The 25,379-nt window shown below is 54.6% G+C and overlaps 12 protein-coding genes across 12 annotated transcripts; 10 read left to right on the top strand and 2 right to left on the bottom strand.

The window, feature by feature from the left end:
- Positions 1 to 935: 935 nt before the first annotated feature.
- Positions 936 to 1,995, top strand: PG997_007462 (uncharacterized protein; the record flags this gene model as incomplete). The annotated part of the gene is made up of 3 exons (XM_066811777.1): positions 936 to 1,056; positions 1,112 to 1,266; positions 1,492 to 1,995. The coding sequence occupies 3 exons, from the start codon at positions 936 to 938 to the stop codon at positions 1,993 to 1,995; spliced, it is 780 nt and encodes a 259-aa protein (XP_066667119.1).
- A 723-nt stretch (positions 1,996 to 2,718) lies between these two features.
- PG997_007461 (uncharacterized protein) lies at positions 2,719 to 3,108 on the top strand (the record flags this gene model as incomplete). Its single annotated transcript, XM_066811776.1, has 1 exon — positions 2,719 to 3,108. One exon carries the CDS (start codon positions 2,719 to 2,721, stop codon positions 3,106 to 3,108), a length of 390 nt encoding a protein of 129 aa, XP_066667118.1.
- A 419-nt stretch (positions 3,109 to 3,527) lies between these two features.
- On the bottom strand, positions 3,528 to 4,282 carry PG997_007460 (uncharacterized protein; the record flags this gene model as incomplete). Its single annotated transcript, XM_066811775.1, has 3 exons — positions 3,528 to 3,759; positions 4,169 to 4,192; positions 4,236 to 4,282. The coding sequence occupies 3 exons, from the start codon at positions 4,280 to 4,282 to the stop codon at positions 3,528 to 3,530; spliced, it is 303 nt and encodes a 100-aa protein (XP_066667117.1).
- Positions 4,283 to 5,037: 755 nt separating this feature from the next.
- On the top strand, positions 5,038 to 5,390 carry PG997_007459 (uncharacterized protein; the record flags this gene model as incomplete). Its single annotated transcript, XM_066811774.1, has 2 exons — positions 5,038 to 5,133; positions 5,190 to 5,390. 2 exons carry the CDS (start codon positions 5,038 to 5,040, stop codon positions 5,388 to 5,390), a joined length of 297 nt encoding a protein of 98 aa, XP_066667116.1.
- A 140-nt stretch (positions 5,391 to 5,530) lies between these two features.
- On the top strand, positions 5,531 to 6,254 carry PG997_007458 (uncharacterized protein; the record flags this gene model as incomplete). The annotated part of the gene is made up of 3 exons (XM_066811773.1): positions 5,531 to 5,802; positions 5,866 to 5,932; positions 6,024 to 6,254. The coding sequence occupies 3 exons, from the start codon at positions 5,531 to 5,533 to the stop codon at positions 6,252 to 6,254; spliced, it is 570 nt and encodes a 189-aa protein (XP_066667115.1).
- A 1,907-nt stretch (positions 6,255 to 8,161) lies between these two features.
- On the bottom strand, positions 8,162 to 8,658 carry PG997_007457 (uncharacterized protein; the record flags this gene model as incomplete). Its single annotated transcript, XM_066811772.1, has 2 exons — positions 8,162 to 8,427; positions 8,652 to 8,658. The coding sequence occupies 2 exons, from the start codon at positions 8,656 to 8,658 to the stop codon at positions 8,162 to 8,164; spliced, it is 273 nt and encodes a 90-aa protein (XP_066667114.1).
- A 3,200-nt stretch (positions 8,659 to 11,858) lies between these two features.
- On the top strand, positions 11,859 to 12,422 carry PG997_007456 (uncharacterized protein; the record flags this gene model as incomplete). Its single annotated transcript, XM_066811771.1, has 2 exons — positions 11,859 to 11,992; positions 12,122 to 12,422. 2 exons carry the CDS (start codon positions 11,859 to 11,861, stop codon positions 12,420 to 12,422), a joined length of 435 nt encoding a protein of 144 aa, XP_066667113.1.
- Positions 12,423 to 13,237: 815 nt separating this feature from the next.
- On the top strand, positions 13,238 to 15,139 carry PG997_007455 (uncharacterized protein; the record flags this gene model as incomplete). Its single annotated transcript, XM_066811770.1, has 2 exons — positions 13,238 to 13,567; positions 13,793 to 15,139. The coding sequence occupies 2 exons, from the start codon at positions 13,238 to 13,240 to the stop codon at positions 15,137 to 15,139; spliced, it is 1,677 nt and encodes a 558-aa protein (XP_066667112.1).
- Positions 15,140 to 15,862: 723 nt separating this feature from the next.
- PG997_007454 (uncharacterized protein) lies at positions 15,863 to 16,330 on the top strand (the record flags this gene model as incomplete). Its single annotated transcript, XM_066811769.1, has 1 exon — positions 15,863 to 16,330. The coding sequence occupies one exon, from the start codon at positions 15,863 to 15,865 to the stop codon at positions 16,328 to 16,330; it is 468 nt and encodes a 155-aa protein (XP_066667111.1).
- A 771-nt stretch (positions 16,331 to 17,101) lies between these two features.
- PG997_007453 (uncharacterized protein) lies at positions 17,102 to 17,797 on the top strand (the record flags this gene model as incomplete). Its single annotated transcript, XM_066811768.1, has 1 exon — positions 17,102 to 17,797. The coding sequence occupies one exon, from the start codon at positions 17,102 to 17,104 to the stop codon at positions 17,795 to 17,797; it is 696 nt and encodes a 231-aa protein (XP_066667110.1).
- Positions 17,798 to 18,720: 923 nt separating this feature from the next.
- Positions 18,721 to 19,818, top strand: PG997_007452 (uncharacterized protein; the record flags this gene model as incomplete). The annotated part of the gene is made up of 4 exons (XM_066811767.1): positions 18,721 to 18,762; positions 18,828 to 19,522; positions 19,560 to 19,624; positions 19,715 to 19,818. The coding sequence occupies 4 exons, from the start codon at positions 18,721 to 18,723 to the stop codon at positions 19,816 to 19,818; spliced, it is 906 nt and encodes a 301-aa protein (XP_066667109.1).
- Positions 19,819 to 23,189: 3,371 nt separating this feature from the next.
- Positions 23,190 to 25,177, top strand: PG997_007451 (uncharacterized protein; the record flags this gene model as incomplete). Its single annotated transcript, XM_066811766.1, has 4 exons — positions 23,190 to 23,594; positions 23,650 to 24,033; positions 24,090 to 24,612; positions 24,666 to 25,177. The coding sequence occupies 4 exons, from the start codon at positions 23,190 to 23,192 to the stop codon at positions 25,175 to 25,177; spliced, it is 1,824 nt and encodes a 607-aa protein (XP_066667108.1).
- Positions 25,178 to 25,379: the final 202 nt, after the last annotated feature.

Here is a 25,379-nt window from a genome sequence, read left to right as displayed (position 1 = left end):
TCATCAATGTGTTCCTAGCTGTCTCTAACCTGGTGGACAGGCTTCATGGTACCTTGCTGGCAAATATGGTGTAGCACCAGGAGGGGTCATACCCAGGCAAAGCAATGGTATGATAGCACGATTAGAAGCTTGTTCATAATAGCCATTCTCTAGGATGGTTAGGTCGCAGCCAATAGGTAGCCCAGGAACAAAGCATCATGTTGCCCACTCGATTAACACACTGCAAATTGAAGTGACACGCTAAGCTAAAGGGCCGTTTCTCCTCGTCTAGCCATGATGTCACTGACACTCGCATGTGCCTCTATGGTTCATTTACGACAGACTGGCCATATCGTTCATTACTGCATGGCTATAGCTACCAGGTAAGATACTCTCGTGAAGTGTATCAGAGTCCCTCGCAGAACACGCCCCCATATCATTGCTGAGCTCTGCCCACCCTAAAAGCCTGCTTCCATCGTAGATACCAGTCAAACGCCTGCTGTCTCTTCGGTATCCGTGATAAGTTCTTCGGAATCAGAACTCTCCTCGCTCGGGTCAAAGGACTCATCGGACGGGCTTTCGCTATCGGATCCGTTCCGCAGCATCAGACTGAGAGGTGGTGATTCCCGGCGCAGAGGATATCCACGGAGGAAGTCCAAAATATTGACGTCCAGCTCTCGAACCTGTGCCGCTAGCTGATCCAGGATCTTTGGGGACACCATCCAGCTCTGGCGAATGCAGGGGCTTGAGACTGTATTTAGTGCTGACTCCAGAGTAGCTTCCGAGCCATCGCATGACGACGGGTTTGTTGAGCAGAGTATTCTCGAGGTTATGGTGTCGTTCGATAATCCTAGCCATGTCCACGATACGGACACCACTGATTCCATGATCTTCGTTGTCGACGTCTCCCCTGCCATAGCCTTCCACGAGGCATCCACCGAGTATCGTTGCCCAGAATGCAAATCTTGAAGTACTCTCGACCACTTTTGAGAGCAGTCGCTCAACGGTCGGTTCCACGACCGGTCCTCGGCTCAGTGCCTGGCTTAGATTACGTCTCGCTTGGTCGGGCAACTCACCGTACGCGTCCTCCGGATCTAAACCGATAAGATCGAGCAATTCGTGCCACAGGTAGGTTTTCTCCAAAATGTCGAGAAGCTCTTTTACGTTCTCGGGGTTGATCTCCGACTCTGGAGTGAACGAAGGTCGAAGATCCATGAGCTGGGTGACCATGATTTCGACGTCATTCTGCAACGTCCGGATGCCTTTGACCAAATTGTCGAAGAAGATGTGATAGGGCTTGTCTTCGATACTGCGGACTGTTGAAGATTCCAGCGTGACTTGGTCCCTCATCTCTCGCGGCGGATGTTTGGGGCGAAGGGAGACGAGATAAGGCTTGTTTTTGACACCGCGGACAATTGAAGATTCGGTGTTGCTATGGTATCTCATCTCACGTGGCGTGTTCTGAAAGACACGCCTAATCTGACGTGGGATGGGAAACGCTGACGCTTCAAGAGTGACGATTACCTTAGCAACCATCTCACGCGCCTCTTCGCTGACTGGGGCATAGGCATAGATGATTCCGTTCTTCTCGGCGAATGTATCCCGTGTCCAACCTTCCCCGGTGTGAAACTCTGGCGCGGCAAGCTCTACCTCTTTGTCCTTTTGTCGGATACGTCGGCGTTTTCGCTGCAATCCGTGAGAGTCGTGGCGGCCGTCGAAATTCCGCTCGGCAGGATTAGGTTGCGGTTCCTGATCCTCGGCAGGCAAGAGCGCACGGAGAAGCTCGATCCGATGTTCAAGTTTCCATATCTTCTGGGCCCGTTTATCCGCCTCGGCCTCATGATCTCCGATAATCTTCTCAGTGTCTTCGGTGTCGCGACGATGTCCGTACGAGATGCTCCTGGCGCGTTCCAGCAACTCTTGGTACTTTGTGATAGCTGTCTCCTGCTCAGCCTGGCCCGCCTGGGTCTTCGCAAGCTTGGCCTTAAGCTTCTCCAGCATCGCCTTTTTCTCTGAGTCGTTCCGCTTCAGAATCTCGAGTTCTTTCACCTTATCTTCAATCTGATCATCCAGGTCCTCATCCTCGTTGAATCCCAGCGAGAAATCGGAACCGGAATCGGGGTCAGAAGAGTACCCTTCATGTGCGGCGCCAGCCACTCCCTCGTATTCGGAGGAAGAAGAATCCATATCGAATAGCTAGCAATGAGGAGAGTACGCAGAATGTCTTTGGGAGTGTGGATTGAGATTGATGAGTTGATGATGTTGAGGAAATGTGGTGATTTGTCAAAGACTGTGGTGGTTAGGTTGGCAATAAATAGATTGGTGGGACTTCCTTGTATTCAATTCTCTCTTGTATTCAATTCTCTCTTGTATTCAAGTTTTTGTAGCAAAGTGAGGTGAGGCAAAAGTGAACCGCGCGTGCCTGGCCGGATAAGCCACCTCTTTTGATAAAAATGAAAATAACATACATAGACGCTCAAGACTGGTCTAATGCAATGGTTCATAGCTACTTGAGGATTTTATTAAACCTATTGTCCTCGTAGCTGGACGTGCTGGACTCGGCTATAGGAGCCCTGTGACGTCCTCAGATTCATTATCGCTTTTCTTTTTTTTTTTTTTTTCCCCATGCGAACTGTCACAAGCATGCGGCGTTTAGATAGGCTTCTCGTGTTAGAATTTACTTAGACCTACTCGCGGCAATGCGATCGAGGGCCGTCTTATGGTTAGGAGCGGAACACGATGGCAGCGCCGGTCCTCATTCCGGAAGGCCTGGTCACGGCCGGCCTGGACAGTGTAGCGCTTGCCCTGGGGGTTGACGACAAAGTTGCGGTGGTAGGCGATGGTGCGGGTCTCCGCCAGCTGGCCGAAGAGGTCGAAGACGTCAGCGGCGGAAACGGCGGCCAGCTTCTGCTTTACGGCGTCGCTGGTAGGGCCTCCGGCGCGAAGGCGCTTGCAGATGTCGTTGCCAAGGGCCCCGGGCGCCTCACGCTTCTTACCCTCGGCGAGACCGGCACCATCCGCGTCTTCGGGGACCAACTGGTTGTCGTTGGTGTGGCTGTTGGCCACGGGCACAAGGCGCTTCTCGTGCTTCTCCTTGGTAGCCTGGAGGGATCTACCGATGTTCATTAGCTCGGCCTTGGTATCGTTGACCGTCTTGATGTTAATAGAGGGTGCCATGGTTGATGTGGTGGGAAGGGACGCAAAGTGACGGGTTCACGATAGGCGAAAAGGGGAAATGAAAGAAAGATGGAAAGAAAGATTGGAATCGGGTCTGGCGAGATATATCTAGCTGACCGCCACGTGAGGTGGGCAGGCTTAGACGTCCAGGGAGGTCGACTAAGCATGATTCCGCTGGAGGGCTATCTTCTCAAAGCAAACACATATTCACGGGGATGTACGCATGGTAGCACGTATAAGTAGAAACACGCGCTTTCTCTCATTCCTCAATACGTAAGTACGGTCAAGTGGCTCGTAGAATAAAGGTCATCAGCTTGCTTGCTGGACTCTCATTCGTGGTAACCCTTGTCCACGCCCCTCGACCTGGCCATCTAGACTCGCTTCCAGCCATCATGAGTCTCCATCATGATGTCGTCGTCGTCCACAGCGGTTTCTGAATCTTCTTTAGACATGCTGTAGCATCCGCAAGCGCGGATCGCCTCGTCGAAACTCAAATCCCACGCTTTCATGGCAGCGTATACCGCTCGGATGCGAGGGCACGAAGGGTCCTCAATCGACATGCTTTCCGTAGCGTCTGAGCCGAAGTTCTTTTCGATGCCAAGACTAATATAACGAGCATAGCGGAGTTGGACTCCATATTAGACCTTCACAGCTTGCTTGTTACGAATCTCCTGTTCCTGTTAGGTGCCTGACTCGACTTTGAATCAATGTTGAAAAGGAGCACCACACTTGCCTAAACGCGACTGTTTGACGTCCTAGGAGGCTATGCGTTTGGTTTCAGGCATTAGCGTGTTCTAGAAGAGAATTCTTCCAGAATCGGAATTTGATCTACTTGAAACGACAATCTGGTTTCCTGTATCCATGATATCAGACGGCAACTCGAACTGCGGCCGTCGGGGAACGAGCTGCATCACAAACAAGGACACTCGTTGCTGTACCGTTCGATGTCTGGCATCCGAACAACAGAGGATATGGACTTTCTACGGACACTCGTCTTTACTTTTAGACATACTGAATGTAAGCAATAGCTGTCCCCCTAAACAAAGTTTGCCAGAAGCCCAGAGGACGATCTGATCCACCTGGAGCCGCAACGCCCAAGGCGGGATGGATGACTGGAGATGTACATAACGGGACTGCTAATTGCCGGCCGCGGGGGTCGGCATTAATAACGAGGAGTTTGGAAGGCCGTGATAGGTTCTAGAAGACCACGATCTAGGGCGCAGAGATCTTGAGATCAGCCTGAAACGTGCAGGGGTCTTCCATCCAGGCCACCCCCCGTCAATCCATTGACAACTTGTGAGCGCGCCCAGAATGGCAGTGCTGATGCTGAAACTAGGCTAGCCAAACATCAACCCCCACTCACCCCAAGTTATCAGATCGATTCGAGGTGCACTTTATCTGGCTCTTGTTCGGGACCCTGCGCACATCTATACCTAATCCAACGACATGGATACTCGGCTGTGTATGTATACGCGTAAGGCCAGCTCTAGACAATCCGGTTTTCACGGCAACGCGGCCCCCGAATTCGATGGAGTCGTTGGTATGGGGTTACATCGCAAGTTTTGAACGGTTATAGCCCGATAGGCTGGAGCTATACCGACGAGTACCAGGGCCCGACTCATGAAGACAATGGCTTGTCCAGGGGAGTTAGTTAGGTTTCCGTTGCACTCTTATATATACCGGTGCTCAACTTCTCGGGACTTTTTGTCATTCCTCATCGCCATCTGAATCAAAAATAACAATTATACCGAGCTTCTTTTCTTTCTATCAAGTGGCCGGCCGCTCTTTGTATTACTAACTAACAACAAGACCTTACGCCCTTCGCTCTCGGTCCCCCATCACTCACGCTGGTCTTCGAGTAACCTGTCACTTTCCATCACCATGCACGCCCCTTCAGTCGCTCAGCTACTCGCCTGTGGCCTGGCCACCACGGCCGCCTTCCAGCTCCCCAACACCGCCTTCTCCCGCCGCAGCGCTGTAAGCCTTCTTCCATACTCACTCCGTATTCATGGCAGCTGACGATCCGGACGTAGGGTGTCATTGCGGCCCTCGCCGCTCCCGCTGCTGCCGCCCCGGCTGCCCAATCGTCTGGGGCGGCACCCTCGGCTGCCAAATCGTCTGGAGCTGCACCCCCGCTGCCAAAGCATCCAGCGCCGCACCACCTGCCAAAGCGTCCGGAGCCGCACCTCCCGCCAAGGCTGCTGCCCTTCTGGAGCCGCACCGCCTGCTGCTAAAGCCGCCCCGTCCGGAGCGTAAGTCCAGCCCAATCCTCCCTTGAGTACGCGCAACTGTATTCTAATCTTGTGGATAGTGCCGGCGCCGCTCCTCCTGCACCCCCTGCCGCCAAGGCGGCCGTCCCGTCTGGAGCGTAAGAATGAACCCATATTGCCCCTTAGGTCTGTACCAGCTATGTGCTGACGCTGTCGTAGTGCCGGTGCTGCTCCCCGGCCCCGCCCGCTGGTGGTGCCGCGCCGCCTCCTCCCCCTGCGGCCGGAGGAGCGGCTCCTCCTGCTCCCCCGGCTGCTGCTGCGGGGGTGCCGCTCCTCCCGCGCCGCCTGCCGGTGGTGCCGCTCCTCCTGCCCCTGCCGCCGCTGGTGCCGCCGCGCCTGCGCCCCCTGCCGCTAAGGCGGCTGCCCCGTCCGGAGCGTGAGCATACCTTGATCCGATCCCGCTTCACCTTTGCCACTTGTGTCCTAACTTCTCTCATAGTGCCGCTGCTGCGCCGCCCGCCGCCAAAGTCGCCGCCGCTGCTGGGGCTGCTGGAGCCGCTGGAGCCGTAAGTTTCCTCAATCCCACTACCTAGGAACCCAATCCAAACCCTGATCATTCATGTGCCTTGTGCTAACTAACGCTGTTTCGATCCGTAGGCTGCCGCAGCTCCCCCTGCCTCGCCCGCCGGTGGCGCGGCCCCTCCTGCTCCCGCTGCTGCTGCTGCGGGCGGTGCCGCTCCCCCCGCACCGCCGGCTGGTGGTGCCGCGCCCCCTGCTCCTGCTGCCGGTGGTGCGGCTCCTCCTGCTCCCCCCGCTGGTGGCGCTGCTCCCCCTGCTGGCAGCGCCGCTCCGGCCCCTGCCAAAGCTGCTCGTCGCTCAAGGTACTGAGCAACCTCCAATACCCGCTTTCGCAGTCTTTGAGCTAGCTTCCTTGGGGAAAGAAAAGCTTGCTCGGAAGGCCGAAGGAGTCTACGCGTGCATATATACACGACTCGTGTCTTTCTTCCTGTCTTTTGCGCTGATACATCTTTGTGTGTCCTTTGGCATGTATTATGATATACCCACTCATTTATCCCCTGTTTGTCTTTCACAGTCCTTTCCCACTTGTATATAGAACCATCAACGAACGAACACGATCCTTTTGGGGGGCGGCCCTAAGAAAAGGGGGCACCTATATGTAAAGTTACGAGACTAGATAGAAATCATGAAATATTTTTTAGCAAGAGGCAATCCAATGTATTACTGCTCTTCGTCTCGAATTGTGCAGTTACGTTTGTCGCTTAGTATACTTACATATCGGCCTTTCGGAAGCAGGTGCTGTCATGATGTCTTCTTCTACGTTCCAGCGTTCACGTAGAGTCTGCGATACAAGGGACTCGGAGATGATCCAAAGGGTGGCAGCATCGATGAACCAATCTCCCTTCATCTTTTTCCACCTCGAAAGTATATCCATTATCGATGCCTTTATTCTATTTTACGTTCATCGGTAATGCCTCTGAGCTTTGTTCAAGGATTGTATTCGTGTAGGGGTCCCGCAACTTGCACCGTCTTTGATTTCTATTCTGGGACCACTCGCCACTGAAGCAGAGAAGATACGAAAAATGGAAAAGCGAACCTATATTTCACAACCTCACAATAGTCAGCCCCAACATCCGGCTATTCGCAAGGTCAAGAAAGCCTGTAATTAGGGCTTGATCAACGGTATAGATTTCCCTTGCGAGAAAGACTAGGATAGAAAACTTTTACTTTAGCGGTAGCTAGAGGCGACGCGTAAGATACTCAGCCAACTGGCTCATGGGGAAGGTCTGCCGCGCTACTGCCGAAACATCTGTCGATGACATATCCTAAGATCTTGAAAGGATACAACACACTGGCCACGTTATCATCCCAAAAGAGTACTATACATTTCACCACGTCTGTATACGCAACAGTAGAGCTCCGTATCAGTATACCGTTGGTAGAAGTGCAGGTAGCTAAAGGGTATTCGGTAGCATCTTGTATCACGTAGTAACTGCCATATCTCTAAGTACTCAGCTAGGTAGCTTGGCCCTGGCCCAACTAGAAGAAAAGCCGAAACTCTAATCTGGCAACATGCAGTCGAGCCCAAGCCCTTCATACCTGTATTCATATTCCCAACCACTACTTCGGCAGTGCTCGTACTAGCTCAGGCAAACGTTGTCTTGCCATAGTAGGGTATGGGGTGCTGCTTAATAGCAGTCGCTAATACATACGCACACAACACATCATCAAACTTCAAAGCAACAAGAGCAACAGCATAAGCGAAACTGAGTGGGTTTCGAGTTCAAGTAGGGTATATATTCAAAACTCCAAATAATAACAAGGACCGACAAGAAATGCATGGGACACGAGACGGCATAGCTTTTTTCCTCCTCCGCTTGCAGCCAGCGCTTGGTCAATGATACCAGGCCGGACCCCCTTGCCTCTTCCTCCCCTTCGCTTGAAAAAAATATACCCGAAGAAAAAGTTCGTTCGTTGCGTACTTGTCTAGTCGTCGAAATCGGAAACTCGGTACGAGTACACGCCATAAGTCTATAGCTCCGTAAAATAAAGAAAAAAAAGTTTGTTTCCGTCATTAAAAGTGAAAATGGGCAACGCCCATGGCCGTCATCTCAAGGATGTCGTAGAATAGAAGTGAAGTTTTGTTGTTTCGCTTGTGGGTTCAGGTTCAGACGAGAACCGATAAACACGAACCGAGTCCGTGGCTCGACACGGACTGAGGCGCCCCCGGAGTCCCGCAGGGTGATGGCCTAACATCTAGAGTTCGAATTGGGACTCTATTTGGGAACCGGGAGGCTGACGGGGTAGCTCCTCAGCGAACGCCTGATGTAGGGGTGGGTTGTGACGTGGGCTGTGGCGTTGGTCGAGTTGCCGGGCAGCGTGCCGTTGATGGGGCTGAGGGTGCCGTTGGTGATGGGCAGAGTGCCGTTGAGGATGGGGAAGGGGGGAGGCAGCAACAGCGTAGACCATGGCGAAGACGGCCAGGATGGCGAGGGTGAAGCGAGACATGGCTGCGTGGAGTGTAGTTTGTTCTTTTCTGGTACTGGAGAAGCGACTGGAGGTGGAGCAAACGCGGAAAGAGTGTGAAACTGTCGACCTTACTTCGGATGATGAAAGAACGGATGAACAGGCAAGCTGAGACCAAATATATAGAGATGGGGGAGCGACTTGTGGCCAAAGCGAAAGAATATTATACATATAGCAGGCGCATATACCCACTCCTAGGGATCGGCACTTGTCAATGGGACCCACCGTGAGGATGCATACAGGGCATCTCGAATGGCCTGGCAGCCCGAGTCAATATCGAGGCGTCGTCATCCTGGAGATGGCAAAAGGGCGACCAAGGAAAAGCAGCCCACCGAGGTGCCCTCCTGCCCCGTCTGGGTACGGAGACCGAGTGCGGTGCAGAGGGTGCAGAGGGTGCAGAGGGTGCAGCAAAGGCTTGATCTGCGCTAGTTGCTGCGTGGGCGGGTCTCTGTGCCCGGGTATAGCACATATCGAAAGTGATAGCGCTGCGGCAAGGCTACTGTACCTTGAACGTCGGCGGGCGGGTACATAGAAACGGCAGGGGTCGCTGACTCGACCGCCATTGTTTTTCCCAGTCAGTCCTCCAGCCATGCTAGCCATGGCAGCCCCAGGACAGGCAGGGTCTGCAGCGTGATAGGTGCGGCTTTGCCAAGCTAACGATAAAGTTGAGACGGATCGGCAATTGTCGACAGCCCCCATTGGTTCGACCCTTTTCTTGGGTGAATAAAAGAAAAACAAAACGCTGTCAAGGGCCCCTTTTTTCACCCCTCACTAGCTCCATCATACCACTACGTATGACGGTGAATAGATATCGAGTCGCATCTTTTCGCAGCATCATCCGTGACGTGGTCTAGATCAATAGCTCGATAGCACACTTGTGGTAAGATGGAGCGGTTATTGATCCCACCCGCAACTCGCTCTTGGCACTGCTACCCTTTCGACAAAGCATTTTTGGCGATGCAGGCGGTCGCGGCAGAATAAGATGGATGCAGGTTCATCAACGCGGCTCATGCTTGGTGCCGGGCCATTGGTTCGTTAATATGCGGGCAAGGCTCTTTAGCCCCAATTGGGAACCCATCCTCGTTATCTCTCCTGCCTCTTGCTTCCTAATGCGACCCTACGCGTCCTTGCCGAGGGGGAATAAAAAAAAGCAAGTCGTACGAAAAAGAACAGTTCCGAAGCGGGAGGCCGCAGGCACTTGGCGCACCCATGTGTTCGGGCCTTTAATTGCCCTCTCCAGTGCTGGCGATTCAGGTACTCACTCTTGACGCCACCTGCTGTCGCGTCAAGTTCGAGAAGCCAATTCGATAAGTTAACCAGACGCTTATGCAGGAGTCGGCGATGGCGTCCTTGGGGCCGTCACACCATAGCAATGGGAAGATAACGAGGACCAAAGGAAGGCAGTAAGCCCATATTGTTCCGTCGTCCTCTCCTGATCGTTCGTTCGCCCTGCGGGCTCTTAGTGGTGGAAAAGCTTGAGGCGATCAGGAACGGGTTGCATATGGTGTGTTGCGTCGATAAGCTTGGCTTGCTGGTTCCTCGTGGGATCGGCCGGTGATTTGGTCGCCCATGGAAGGCATTCCGAAGAGGCAGCCATTACCTAAACTAGCCAGCCGTTTCAGATATGCGAGCCGCAAGCACATGGAAAATGTGGATTGTGACTGCGTTTCCCGGCTTTTTTGCCCAACTAAGCCTGCCACCCCAGTCAGGAACCCCAGTCGGCGGCCAAAAGCCCGGTGTAACCTCGAATCTGTTTCCTCCGGGTACAAGCAACAGGCTTTGAGAAGGAAGCTACATGTAGCGAGCGCGGCCAAGCCCAACACTGCCGTGGACGTTGATCTTAGCCTCATATGGTGCCGCCTTGATATTACCTTATATTGCAATTTCCTCAACTGTCGATTCAGCAGGGTCGGCAGGGTCGTCGCCTACGCAGGATAGAAAGCCATCCATGCACGCATGCAGGCCGGCGTCTCAATCGTTGGGTAGCGATATTCTTTTCTAAACCCTTTCCCGACTCGCGGACTTTTCGATCGGTTGAACGGGGCCTGGCAATTGGAACCGGTAGGCCGTCCTTATCGCTGGCGCTATATGTGGCAGTCGCTTGCAAGTCGTGCTCATCGAGGCGTCATGATATCCAGTGCCGTCGTAGCATCCTCAACAGTTCGAGGAGTCGGGCTGGCTCTGTTCCCTAGGCAAAACTCACCACGAGCTCCGGTCGCAGATTCCGACTTCAGAAGCGGAACTCCGTGATACCAAGAAGGCCTTCATTTGCTGGGCGGCATGGGTGGTAAGAAAACTCGGACCTGGACCCAGAGATCTGCGCCGTCATGAAGATCTCGATATTGAGGTGCGGCATCTTCCGGACTTTCAATTATCCATGTGCCGACAGGGACTGTCTTCTTACTTCCCCTCTGATGATCGTGAGCTTGTCATTCTCATTTTCCCGTCGTGGTCGCGATCGTTCACTTCTGGAAAACCGGAGGAGGAGGGTGCTTGACTCGAAGAAAGCGAACGGCGAACCAGGTGCGTCGAGACCCAGAACAGCCGGCTTGGCGGAGACCTCAACCACAAAACGCCCAGCACGCAATGATATGGTGACGAGGCCTTCACCTACCTCCCAACCAGCCGCTCTCTTGTCGATCGGCGAGTGTGTGAAATTGAGCGCGTCCGGCGGTGCCGAGGATCTTCCATTGGCGATTCAGTCCCAGTCTCAGCCAAATTGCATCTGGACTTGATCTCGAATATCCGCGGACAATCATCCTGGAAACTTTGGTGATCCAAGCTGGATGAGCTCTCCACTGAAACCCAATTCTGTGGTGCTGAAGATCCAGCGCAACGGCGTCGGTTGGGGTGGCAAGGTGGCTGTGCAAAGTCGAAATCTTGGGTGGCATCTCGTTCGCAATTAAAATGCAGCGTCCTTCTCTGGTTACGATTGATCTTGACCCAGGTTTATTCACTGCTGCCAACCGCATCTTATGATCTCATGATTTCCACGTGCCCATCATGCTGTGTTAATTCGTAAAGGCTTTTCATTTCAAGACAGGATGTTGTTGGTAATGTCTTGGTGTTTCCAGCTGATGATGGCCAAGGAGCGCTAAACCGAAACTGAACACAAAGGAAATGCAGTGGCGTACCCAGGAGCAGGCGACGCTTCTGCCTGAAGGGAGGCGCAGTCAATCTTCAATCGCATCGCGTGTTCACCAACTCCATCAACTTCAGAGTCCAATCGCATCCTAATCTACAACTATTATCGACGATCTATGCATAATTCATCTCGTACATCCACGCGGATAAGTCAGTAGTCATGTCGTCTGCGCAGGAAGGAGTCCCCAGGCGTCGGCCACGCAGCCGGAGTCAATTGCCCCTGCTCAGCCACAACAAACACAACATCAGTACCAGAGCAAAGTAGAACCACCGCAACAACAACAACCACCCAACAATGGCTTGATGCCTCAACTGCAGGCCCCCGGGTATGCGGTGCCTCTGCACTGCCTCGGTGACCTGCCCGCCATCGTCGACTGCCCCTTCTGCCACCACCGCGTCCTGACTCAGACCATTGAGAACGACTCCAGCATGACCCTGTGAGTGTGATCCTGTGCTTTGATCGTCACCTCTTCCTCCGTTAGCCCCTAAACCGAGAAATCTCGTGATGCATCCCAAGTGTAGAGAACCCGTAGAAACTAAGCACCAACTAACTCCTCGTCCCCCAGCCTCACCGGCCTCGCCCTCGGCTTCGCCTGCATCTGCCTCGCCTGCCTGCCCTGCCTCGGCGGCTGGTTCCAGGACGTGGACCACTACTGCCCCGTCTGCAAGCAGCGCGTCGCCTTCTCGCCCTACGGCAAGCAGACCCAAGTCTTCTTCCCCGCGGGGCCCATGATGCCGCAGCAGCAGCAGTACGTCATGGGGCCGTACCCGCAGTACGGCCCTCCGCAGGCGCAAGCGATGGGGCCCGCGCCTCCTCCGGGCCCGGGGGCGCCGGGGCAGCCTCCTCAGTACGAGAGGTATGCTTAGAGGGGAGGAAGGAGAAGAGCGCGGTGCGGGGATGCAGCAATGGTTGTTGTTGTTGGTGGTGGTGGTGAAGGCGTTGGCTAATGGGATTGTAAAGAAAGCGGTCAGTTTTAGGAGGCGTTTGATCGGGGAGTAATGAGTTGGTATGATAGATACTTTACATGTAGAAGCCTAGAACGCATGTTATTCCAAGTAGTACAAATTCCAGGTAGATCACAGTCAGTAGCAGTGTTTCCATCTGCGAGAATCCCCTTTCGGCTCGCCTCATGAACCTCCTCAGACATTAGCAATCTTCAGCTTCGCCTTTTGGACAGGAACATCTACTCGGACGTGGAACTTTTAGCTTAACAAAAATGTACGTAGTGAGCAGTGGCTTTATAAATGTTGGATTGTTTATAAAGTTTGAGGGGTATTATGGTATAATACGTTCTTTTTGAGTTGGTACGTATTGAGTTCGCTCGGGTTTGAGTCACTTGCTTCTGCTGGCCTGCGCTGGTATAGGCTGAAGGCAAAAGAACAAGGAACAAAAATGGCTTCGGTACTAAAAGCGGAAAGGGGGACTTTGGAATAAAAGATATATTTCCACCTGGTACACCAAAAACAGAAAATAGGGGCTCCACCTAACTTTCGCCATGGACGAACTTCCATTTATCAAACTATTCCCTCAAGGTTTTGAGATAACTGTGCCCTATATCTAGATACACTTTGCTTTTATCATGTAAAAACTTTTCAACAGGACTTGTAGCTAGAATATTAAGTCCTTCATAGCTCACCTTCTTTCAATAACAGGCTTAAGGTACAGGTCTGGAGTACACGTCATGAAGGCGTTCCGGGACAGCATACGCGGAAGAGTACCACTTCTTTCGAGGGCATATGACTTCGCGCGCAGCTTCACCAACCTAAAACGCGTCTTCGAGACTAATTCACCTAATAGGCGGGACCGGCGGCGCCCGCAGCTATGGGCGAAGCTCCCATTCGAGCTGCGGCGCATGATCTTCCGCAACATCGCTGATCTAGAAACGGTCGATGGAGAGCAACACTTGGCCGCCTATGCCGCGGTCAGTCGGGAGTGGCAGCAATTCTTCGAGCCCGTCACGTGGTACTCCCTGGAGCTCCACCAGGACGACCTCGACAAGCTCGAGCGCTACGTCTAAGGGCGCCCCAGTCGAATCTTCTCGCTGCACTGGGTCCACCTGAAGTTGGCCCTGCCGCGGTACAGCTGCCAGAGCTGCGGGAAGGAGGAGGACTTGGTCGAGCAGGAGCGCAACAACGCCATATTGGCCGGGGCGCTGACGCGGCTGTTCGGCATCATGGCGACTTGGCACGGCGACGGCGACGGCACGACGGGCCGCTCTTGGCCGCTCGAGCTGTAGCTCAGTGCCCATTCGCCGAGCGACTCGGAACACGGCTTCAAGGTCCTGAAGTTCTATGCGAACGACACCCAGAGCGAGTTCCTCAAGGCCCCGCAAGTCGACCCGAGCGAACTCGAGAATCCAGCCCACGGATGGGCCAAAGGAAGGCGGAATTGCCTAGCGACGGAAGCAGAGTGTCTGCGCGTTCTGGGCTCCGGTCTAGAGGTCGAGAGCCGGGCCTCCTCCTTGCGGCCCGCGCCCGCGCTCCCGACCGTGCCCATTGTGAGCTCCTTCCTGATCCGGCGGCAGTTCTACCGGCGATTCGCGGCGGTCGGGTGTCTCGACCACATCATGGCGGCCCTACCGAACTTGACGACCTTCCGGTACGAGCCTTGGAGGCCCTTCCCCACCGCCTCGGGGAAGGACGCCAGAAGGCAGATACAGCACTATCGGGATCTCGTCCGCCTCCTCAGCGAGCGCCCAAAGGTGACCAAAGTCTGCATCTATGAAGACTCTGACGATTTCGACAGGATAATGAGTCACCCCGACGGCCGCACCATACCTCGAAGAGAAAGGGACGCCCATATCGGCACGATACTGGCGAGCGCGTCCCGGGGTTGGAAGGAGGCCTACTTGGCGTTCATGGTCGATGCCGCGGACTTTTATCACGAGTTCTGGTCAGAGACAATAGCGGCGGCAGCAACAGGCTCCTCCTCTTCCCCTTCTTTGACGGCCCCTCTTCTTCTTTCTCCTCCTCAGTGGGAAAACCTCACAGACCTGTTCCTGACTTCAGATCAACTGCAATCGGGAGGAGGCATGGCGCCTCTCCTCAACGCGGCGGCGCGCGCCGCTATGGCGATGCCGAAACTGAACGAATTGGCCCTCTGGACGGCAGAGGCTGGCAGCGCCTATGTATTCCGCTACTCCACCACCATCTATGGCGAGCAGCCCGGCATAGCCCTCGCCAGCACATGGCACGCCCGCCTCCGCCCGGAGACGTGGGAGCTGTGGGGGCGCGTCGCGGAGCGGCGGCGGGGACCGCGCCTCCCGCTCCGGATACGATACCTCAACCTGCAGAGGGCCCATATAGGATCGCACGGCTCGGCCCTCCCGTTGGTTCGGTGCAGTTCGATAGCGGCACCGACTTCGCAGACGCAGATGTTCTGGAACGCTCTGATGGAAGTCAAACCACCCGCAACGCCCGAAAGCGAAATTGGGCCCGACCCGGTAGAAGGGCGCCTGGATGGCTTTGCATGGTTGCTCGGGGTGTATATGCAATCTGCCCACGCCGTCGGTACGGACGGCGAAGTCATGGAGGTAGCATTATCGCCGGGGGCAATCATGGGTCCACTTATGCAGCGAGTGTAGTCGCGGTTACGCAGCCCAGAGGAGGACTGAGAAGCGCCATTAAATTCCCACCCGTCGTAGCGTACGTCGAGTTGGGTTATGCTGGCGGTAAAGCCAGAAAGTCAGACGCTAGTACAACGGATCGGTTGTGAACGTACTCGCTCGTAATGTTCCAGATCCCGGGTCTTGGATATTTGGCTACTCCGGGTATGGCAACAATGGCGCCGTTGGTGACGGTGATGACCGCGTTAATGGTAGCTCATGGGGTCGACACATCGATCTTCTCGTAGAATTTGCGCAATACTTACAAAGCAGTGCATATGCCCTGACTTTTGTTTTCATCCTACCCCGCTGACTCGATACGTACCAGAGTAGCCCGGCGAAAACAAACGACTTCCAAAGAGCAAGTTACCTTTGTGATAAGCTTCATCCACCAAGTGCGAACGAAAGCCCGCAACGAGCAAATTATCGCCAGTTATCGGAAACTCAAAAGACAAGCTATCCACAAGGCATTACCCGAAATCCGAGGTACAGAGAAACTTGACGGGTGTTAAATACCCTGGAACATACCGAGCCTAATGTCAAGCGAATGCCCACCCTTCTCATCATCCACCCCCTTTTCCTATCCCTCAGTATGTATACAACAAGAATGGCTTCGTCAGCAACAACTCCAGGTCCCCAGCCTGTTAAAAGGTTCCATCTACTACCAACAACAGCGGCAGCAGCGGCAACAACAACAACAACATGCCCCAAAGCCAATGGTCCCTCGTAAACTACTGGGGCCCCCAATGGCGCAGCCCCGCCCCCGAAAAGAGCAAAGAATGCCTCGCCCTCTCCGTCATCACCGCCACGCTCCTCGCCCTGGCCCACCACCTCGCCCAGCGCTTCTACCTCCCCCACCCCCCTGCCGCCACCGCCGCTGCCGGCACGGGTGGTCTGCTGGTGCTGACCATCTATCTGGTCGTCCCCCTCAAGCTGCTCGACCTCTTCGCCCAGGACCGTTTGCTGTGGGAGCACATGACACTGCACTACTCCAAGTACGCGGACCCGTTCGCGAAGCACGAGCCCCTCTACGCCGGCCTGATCGCCGCGTGTGCGGTTCTGGCCGCTCGGGCGCTCGTGCCCGGCTGCGGGCTGGGTCTGGACCTGCTGCTATACTCGCTGGAAGCTTGGTTTTGGGCTGGGTACTGGTTTAATGGAAACTGCATGTGAGGGTCTTATCCCTTATCCGTATATATGCTGTCTCACATACCGGGATTCAGTTCTTATACGTCTTCAGAGTGGGGGTCAGAGCAGGCAAGGTGAGCTGCATGCCTAGGTGGACGAACATCACAAGTCCCAGGGGCTGTATGTATTATTGGCAAAGAACTTAGCTGGGATAACACGGGGAAGGAAGCGAGGAAACGACGAGATTTAGAGGATATTAAAACCAGGATACTCTCTAGTGTCAATTATAAGAGAAAGCCTCCGACTGCATCCAAGGACAATTGGGTTGAACAGCGGTACCATGCAAGTTTGAACAGTGTAGCAGACAAAGAAAAAGAAATCCATTCAAAGCTGGCTTCAAGTCGTACAGGCGGGATGGCACGACAATCCCGCGAGGTGGGGTAGTTACTGTCTGTCAGATAAGCAAGGGGTGCTTACACCAAAGCTGTCCCTGGATTACCTCGCAACGAGCTCTAAGAGGCCTCGACAGCTTCTGGGCATGACGTATTATGGCCGCAGATCATCTTCCTTTTTGGTGTCCCCGGCCTAGTCGTCGAAATACAAGGCGTCGTAACCATCGGCGCTGTGGCAGTTCCGATTGCAGCGTCGGAGAGTTGAAACTCGCTTCGGAAAAGCTCATGGGCGGGTTGCATCATCGTAGCAAACAACTGCACTGCATACATATACAGCACGCATCGTTTCCGCTTTTCGGCCTCCCGTACTGACAAAAATCGCCTCTGATGCACATTCATCAAGTCCGTTCCAGAGCAGGTTAAAATGTCTCTCTGTCGCGCGGTGATTCGTAGACTGCCCGTCTGTCGACCAGCTTCAATTGGTGCCGCCTCATTCTGCGGAACCAGGCCCAACAGAACCTTTATAAACAGGCTGTTCCATACAGCACCTCTCGCCAACAGGAAACAAACCAATCCGGAGACAAGCGAGCAGGAGAAGGTCAGGCATAGCGAGCCGTCTCCGGTTGGTCGCGAGAACATAGGTGCCAAACGGTTCGCAGACTTCGACCTTGCCGGGAAAGTATTCGTCGTCACCGGGGGCGCCCAGGGTTTGGGCCTGGCGTTAGCGGAAGCTCTGGTCGAGGCTGGCGGGAAAGGTCAGTACGCTCATAGCTCGCATCGGTTCAATCAGTGCTCCAAAGATAAAAGAACAAAGCAGGTGACGGCCATCATTGCAGTGTATTGCGTCGACCGATCCCCGGAACCCGACGAGCAATGGCGCCAAGCCCAAGAGCGCGTGGTCCCCGAATGGGGCGGCTCCCTGCACTACCGCCAGCAGGACGTCTCCGACACGGCGCACCTGGACCAGCTGATGCAGGCCATCGCGGACGAAAGCGGGCGCCTGGACGGGCTGGCCGAGACGTCAGAGTTCAAGGGCGCGGTCCTATTCTTGTCGAGTAAGGCAAGCTCCTTCATGACTGGTGGTAATTTGTTGATCGATGGCGGGCATACCCAGTGGTGAGCTCTGAATAGCTTATGTAGACAGCATGCTGAGTCATGCGCAAGCAATCCTCAGGTGCGGCAGAATATATATTTAAGGCATGGGAGCGTTGGAATATTGTATAGAACTCAGTTCGTTACATATCTGGGGTTACTGGTGTAGTTCAGTGATGCCTACCCACTGTCGCTCCAATGATGGGCGCTGAGCGGGTACATGAACCCCTCCAAACCCCGCCATCCCCAAAATGACCTCACGGTCTACCGGAAGGCAGCAGTCACTGCCTGGCATCCCTTGACGTATCTACTCCATCCAATACAACCACTCAAACCAAAAGGTTATAGATCTCTACATCTTTCCGTCTTTGGATACATATAGTATATATCAATTCTCAATCCAAGTAGAGCTTGCATAGACCAGCATTATCATCACCATCGGCTTATCACTCTAGGAACTGGTACGAAAGCTCAAGTCGGATCTGCGTGTTTCAGCTGGCCATCGGTTGAGTGCATCTTCGTCTATTTACTCCGAGGTCAACTCAGCTCAGACGTGTACTCGACTCTACAAAAGGCGACATCTGGCCCTGCTTCGGCTGCAGCTCATCCATAGTCCCACCAGCGCCGACGGCCGTATAAAGCTCAGCTTCAGCGACGCCAGACCTTTGTCTCCAACTGATAAGCTGGACCACGGACACACTCAGCTCTTGGACTCCAAGGAGGGCTTGCCAGTCCCTTACCTACTCATACTATCTCGGGAGAGGCAGCAGCAGCAGCAGCATATCAGAAATAGCAAGGGGCGTGCTTGGCTTGGTAAAAAGCGTATACTGTGCCCCAGTCTGCTGAGCTGATATCCTCCTGCTCGCCTCCCCATCCAACTTTCGGCTTTTTTTTCAGCCCCTGTTGCCCCGCGATCTCTCCTTTTCTGAAGGGCTCATTCATCATATCACCATGGCGAGCTCCCCTCCATCACTAGACTCCCTGCCAAGCGAGGTAAGAACCACCCCCGAGATGACTGACAAACCAACGGATCCGAGACTGAAACCACCTACCCATAGGTCCTCATCCACATCCTAGAGTCCATCCCCACTCGCAAAGTCCTCCCCCTAGCCGGCCTCAGCCGCCGCTTCCACGGCCTCGTCGCGCGCCTGCACTACGCGCGCCTCGTCGAGGCCCTGGCCCTGCAGGACCACGAGATCATCCTCGAGTGCTACCACCCCACCGTCAAGATCTCGACGCCCTACCTCTTCTGCGACTACGTCGGCACGCCCGGTCTCGCCGAGCAGTCCCGCGGCGTCTCCGGCGGCTCCTCATCTGCTTCAGACGGTAGCGGCGACCCCAGCCTGGCCGGCATGAACGCCCTCTACTCCCGCTTCCGCCCCGTGCAGCAGGAAGACGACCGCCGCCCGCGGTCGCGGTACGCCAAACGGACCGTCGTCGAGGGGCTCGCGCAGCCGCTCCAGGACCTGCCGAGCCACGACGTCCACCTCGACGCCGGCGAGCTCTTCTCGCAGCTCGTCACCGTCACCAACCTCGTCAAGGTCGAGCCGAAGCGCAAGCTCATCATCGACGCCGTCAACATGACGGACGGCGTGATCCGCGTGTGGCGGCAGTGGCTGGCCAGCGAGGCGGCATCACCATCAGCGAAACCGGCCCAGGGGCAGGGGCAGGGGCAACAGAATTCTGCGGAGAATGGAAGTGGTGTCCTGGACGACTCGGCGATTCTTTGGGCGGACTCGAAGCAGAACTGTGGGTTGAGGATGCGAGTCGTCGAGAAGGCTGACGAACAGGCCCCCCATCCTGGTGGCGGCCAACAGCGATGACTCGGCAATCTCCTACAAGCTGGAATTCGAAGGTAACGTCAATCAATCTACTTACTGGGAGATATTTCTTGTGGCGAGCCGAGACGACTGGCAAATCGAGACAACTAACCGTGATCATACAGAACTGCTGATCCGCACGAACCAGCTTCTCCTCAACGTGGAAAAGTCAAAGGGGCACCAGATTGTTCACACAGCAGGTAAATCAGTGGTGATCGCATCCGTATAGAACTCTCTCCCTCGTGTCTCTGGCACGAGGGGGCACTCGTCGAGCTGGGAAAAAGACACGCATGCCCAGTGCCTCATCTCTACGCTATGACCGGTAGAGGCAGAGATCAGACTTTACATCAGCGGGAAGCCGGTTAAATATACTCAGACAAGCATGGGCTCGAGCGAGGTGCAACGACGACTGCAAGCTGCATTGTGCAGGTTTTCTACTACCTAAGCCTCTTTCCTACTAGATTGTGGTGTATGGCCTAAATAACTGACTCCCCCATTGCGACCTTGTGGGCAATATCGTCATCACGCCGTGCGGAGCGGTTCAACAGAAACCGACATCGGACAACTATGCCGCCGCATCTCCGTGGTCCGCCGATCTGCTGTTCCTGGCAGCCCTTCACTGACGGGACGCATGGGTGCTGGCTCGGGGCAGCGGGCTGGATAAATCGGGTCTGGCGAGAGCGTGTATTCGCACACCAGCCTCGGGCGCGCTCAAGACCGTCAGGTGCGCGTTGCTCATGCCGCTCGCCTTGGCCTATGTCTGATTGACGGGATCGCAGGTGCTGTTATGAATGGGACGGCTGATGAATGCACAAGCGAGCATCGCTTGGGCAGAAAGCGAATTCCCGGAGTTGGCTAATTGGCTAAGCGGTGGGTTACATGGGGCAGGAGTGGCACCTGTTTTGGGTATAAACCAAAACTTCCCGTCAACATGTATCGCTAGACAGACAAACATGCAGCCCTTCCAGAATATGGATGTCCAGAAGAGACCTCTTTATCAGCTTCCTAGTTTTCATGCACGTACGCACAGATAGCCAGTGTTTCACGGACAAAATCTTTTTTAGCCCAGCCAGCATCGTACGAATGGACCGTGTTCAGTCGTACGAATAGAACAGGACGAAAAAGCACCTACTTGTTTGGTTTCAAGACGTCCCGACCTTCTTCTCCACCCTCCCTCCTCCTTCTCCTGATAATGTGATGTGATAAGCCCTGTGCGGATTCAATAGGTGGTAACATATAGGAATGACAGCTGAGCGATGCAACGCAGAAAACCAAGTTTGCGGCCTGCGCGCCATGTCTTCTTCCCGGCGCCTGGGCCCGGAAAGAAAAGGCCAAGGCGTCAAAACGAAGGCTTCGGTGGTATTCGGGGTGGCCCATACTGCAAGACTGACTGACGGCCGTGCCGCATCCACGCGGGGCTACTTGGCGAGACTGTCGAATGCAACATCAAATAGCGAGAGCGGCACAAATGCACCGCGGGCCTGTGAAAGCGTACACTCACAAAAGCACAAATACGAAAAAAATGGTCATATGTTGGTTGGGCTTCAAGCCGGATTGTCTCGGGCCAAAGACTGCTTGCATAAACATGCAATGTGATGAGCACCGGTGAATCAAACACGACGTTGTCCGGGAGCCGGAGGCCGGAGGCGTGAGGGTGGTCCAGCTTACGGAGAGGACGAAAGCCGATGAGAATGAGGTGCGAGAGCCTGCGGCGCCAATCGCAACCACTCTGGATCACGGCGCGACTCCTCAATCGGAGAGACTTGCTCCGCATATACCAGAGGCCGTTCAAACATTACGTTGCGTTGGCATTTCCATCCGATGTCAAGTTGCTGCCATCATGGACGTTGACGGGCAACGGAGAGATCGTGACAGCAGCGCCTGCGCTGTCTGTGTGTGCATGGGAGATGGTGGGTTCAAATACGGTGGGCTTTAGTTGTGCTAACAAGCCAATCGCAAACACTCCAGGCTACTGGTACCGTAGTCCAGGCCCCAGGCACGCCCACCCCTGTCGGCACAGCTTGCCTCCTCATAGGCGAACGCGCCCGCCAATGCCCTGTGTCGCTTGGGCCCCGACCCCGACCAGGCACACCTGGAAGAAACCCCCGACACCCATCCCTTGAGACAATGGAGATCTGCAACAAACTGCACCACCCTCTCGTCTCTCGAAAGGTGGACACGTCAGTTCGTTTGGGTGTGTGTGGGAATACATACGCGTATGGAGCATCACAATCTGACTTGTATTCTGGCCGGTTGGTGTTGCGCTGCCAACATTTTTGACATGGCCAGCTGCGACTTCAGCGTCCCCTCCGGCGTGGATAAATACCCCGTCAAATACTCACCAACAAGGCGCGCGCCCAGCTCACTTGGCCTCAGGCTAAGTCCTCCAGCATTTGGCATTTCCCAGCGTGTGACCTGCGGACAAAGCCGTTGCCGGACAAAGTTTTCCGGAAATAAAACAAAATGTGACGAACGATGGGAATAGATCGGTTCGAGTTGTGAGATTTGATTCACCGGAGATCGTCTAAGCCGCCCTCGCGGCAATGCCGAGCACATATATGCTTATGCTAACAGCACGGATCCTGGTAAGTGGTTCGGTGGGAGGAGGCCAGTTGGGTTTTTTGGTCCTCCCTCCCGGCCGAGTGTGCTCGAGCTCGTGAGCCGCATCAAGCAATAACTTAGCCGCGGCGCAAATGAGTGGCAATTGGCGATATAGGCTTGAGCGTGCATAAAGGCAATCGAGACCTCTGCATGTCCTTTTCCCGACATATTTCGTCGTTCTGTCTGCTCGTCCGTCATCCCAAAGATGGGATAAGAAGTCCCCGAGCGACAAGCCTCGACAGCTCATCCACCCCGCACGCGTTTCAGCCTCTGCAGTATGTCCAAATACAGACGATGGCGATATATGACACCGGGGAAGCGCTCCTTCTCATTGGACCTCACAGAGCGCCGAGTCACGCCTCACGAGCTTTGGTTATGCAGACCCTCAACCCAAGTTCAGGCACAAACATACTAGCACTCTGCTATGATCTCCTGTAACATGCGCCATCAGACAAATCCACCCGTGACCGCCAGGGAGAGCTCTCAAGTATGATCGCCGGCAGGGGATTCCCGGATCCACCCACCGGTTCGCTCGCCATGTGCAGGGCTGTCAACTGCAGGCCCACATGCCTGTCCTTGCGTAATAGAGGGAGATGCGTGAGAGGAAAAGACAGACGGAAGACGCCTCTTTGACCTCTTAACCTTTTCCTGCAAATGTTGTCACATGATGCAGAGGCGGCAGACCGGTAAATTAGGAATATCTGCAAACATCATCCTTGGTTGGTGTTTTGAAGAGCCTTTACGACAGTCCCTACTGTAAACTTGTATGGTCGTCTCATAGCGTGTCGCCGTTTCCTTGCATTCCCTTCTTCGGCCCAGGCGGTCTTATCTTCTTTGACTCGATTTTTAATTTAATCGCTTCGTTTTCCTGGAAGTCGATCTTCCTCGATCCCTTCGTTTGCGCGCCGGCCCAACTTGGTTGGAACAAGGCCCGGCCTTTCCTTATTTTCCGTCTAATTCAACAGTGCGACAACACCCGGAGGAGGGTTAATAATCACCATGGCCGATATGAATGAAAAGGCGAACGGCTTCGCGCCGCCGTCGAGGACATACCAACCGCCTTCCGCCGAGGCTTATACCGAATCGGATCAGTACAGCTCATATTCACCAAACTCGAGTCGGAGATCGAGCTGGGCATCATCTAGGAGGGCCAGCAGTACAGCCCATCCGGGGACATTGGTGGGCGGCGAAGAGCAGGACGTAATCACGCAACTCCCGATGAGCAAGACAACAGACCGGCCGCCGCGGCCCCCTTCCAAGGATGATTACCGGCCCATGACCGCCTCGAGCAAGCGACTATCGTTGACGAGCTGGGTCTCGAAACGCAGCATCAAGTACGGCACGGGACGGTTCGCGCGGGTGGAGTTGGTGCCACAGCCTAGTGATGATCCTGAAGACCCTCTGGTGAGTTATCTCGTTGCCTATACATACGTCCTCGGCACAGACTAACATCTCACAGAACTGGCCCATGTGGAGGAAGAACCTCAACTTTTTGGTTCTCGCCTACATGACGGCGCTGATTGGCGTTATGAAGACCATCTTCGTCAGTGTAAATGGTCCTATTGCCATAAGGAATAGTGTATCGTATACTGCAGTCGTGTCATTGACCGGTGTCCCGCTCATGGTATCTGCCTTGAGTGGAACGCTGAGTCTCCTCGTGGCCAAATTATACGGAAAGCGACCCGTTTACCTGGTTTCCACAGCATTCGTTTGGATCGGTGTAATTTGGGGCTCGCAAGTGGTGGACAGCTTTGGCCAAAACATGGCATCGAGAGTGTTCCAGGGAATTGGATGGGGCGCGTTCGAAACCCTTGTCCTCGGCTCTCTGCAGGACACATTCTTCGTAAGACGCCCTCAAATACGTCTTCCTTGAGATATTGGATTGCTAACCCGATGTAGGAGCATGAGCTAGAGCCTCGAATCATAATAACTAATGTCATCTCTGTTGCAACGACGTGGGGAGCACCTCTGCTAGGCGGGGTTGCCTCGGCTGGTTCCATGGGGTTTGCTGTCCAGTACCAGATTCTCAATGCCTTCTTGGCAGTTGGCGTGTTGTTGGTGATCTTCGGAGCCCCCGAGACCGCGTTTGATCAAGTCGCCGCTGGAACGGGCTCTAATGGACAAGGCCAACAGCCTAGGTTCCCCGCGATCGAGCTGAGCTTGGATGGCATCAAGAAATACATGGATACCATGAAGCCCTGGTCGTACGAGACGCGCGGCACAAAGCTCACGTTAGCCCTGCAGATCCCCCGCGCCACGGTTTCGCCTACCGTCTGCCTGCTCGCCGTTGTCACCATGCTTCCCCAGGCGGCCCTGTGGAGTTTCGCAAGCTCGCTCTCGATGCTCTTCAGCGTTATGCCGTACATGGCCTCCCCGGGAGCCGTCGGCGCTCTGATGGCGGGACCGGCGCTCCTGGCTCCCGGTGTGATTGGAGTGCTGGGCAGCGGCTACTTCTTGAAGCGCTTCACCCCAAAGCCCACGTAGGTCTGATTGGCGTGGCCACGGTACTTGTTTCCGCCGGTTTCTTTGGGTTCGGCCTATACATCTCGGGCGGCCAGAGCATGCTGACGAGCGCTCCGAGACTGAGCCTCCCCGCCGTCTCCATTCTGCTGGCACTTCTGGCTGTGGGCGCCGTATGTCTCGATTCCACAGCCCGGCCGATGATCCAGCGATCCACGGCCTATACATCTTCCAATCTGGCAATCGGGTTGCGCAATACAGCCGATATGAACGGCGGTCTCCTTTGTTGGCGAAATCTTGTTACTGGTGCTTTTATTTCGGGGCTCCCCGACGCGATCTGGGCCGCGGATGGCCTCAAGTCGGTAGGACTTGGTATGGGCATCACGCAGATCTTCCTCGCCATCGTCGTCGCCGCCGTGTGGTGGATGTGGGGCAGTTCGATCCTGAGACTGGATGGCAGGGTGATGCGGTCGGTAGATATCAAAGTGTTGGGCAAGCAGGTCAGCTTCTTCGATACTGACGACTGATCTTGAAATCCTGAAGGAGGAAAAGATGGAAATACTTGAAAAGGAAAGAATGCAAACACGCTGGGATTTGAACAACAGGAAAAACAACTGCGATGGAGAACACGGTCCATGGCTCTCAAGCCATTCTCTGTTTAATAGCCAACTAGTGCATCAATCTCGTTCTCATAAGCCCCAATCTGCCAGATTGCATTTCCGATTTCTT

This window comes from Apiospora hydei (assembly GCF_038363865.1).
Source record: "Apiospora hydei strain CBS 114990 chromosome Unknown utg000006l_segment0_segment0, whole genome shotgun sequence".
Taxonomy (NCBI): domain Eukaryota; kingdom Fungi; phylum Ascomycota; class Sordariomycetes; order Amphisphaeriales; family Apiosporaceae; genus Apiospora; species Apiospora hydei.
Note: the sequence above shows the minus strand (reverse complement) of the source record. Positions and strands in the feature narration are given on the sequence as shown.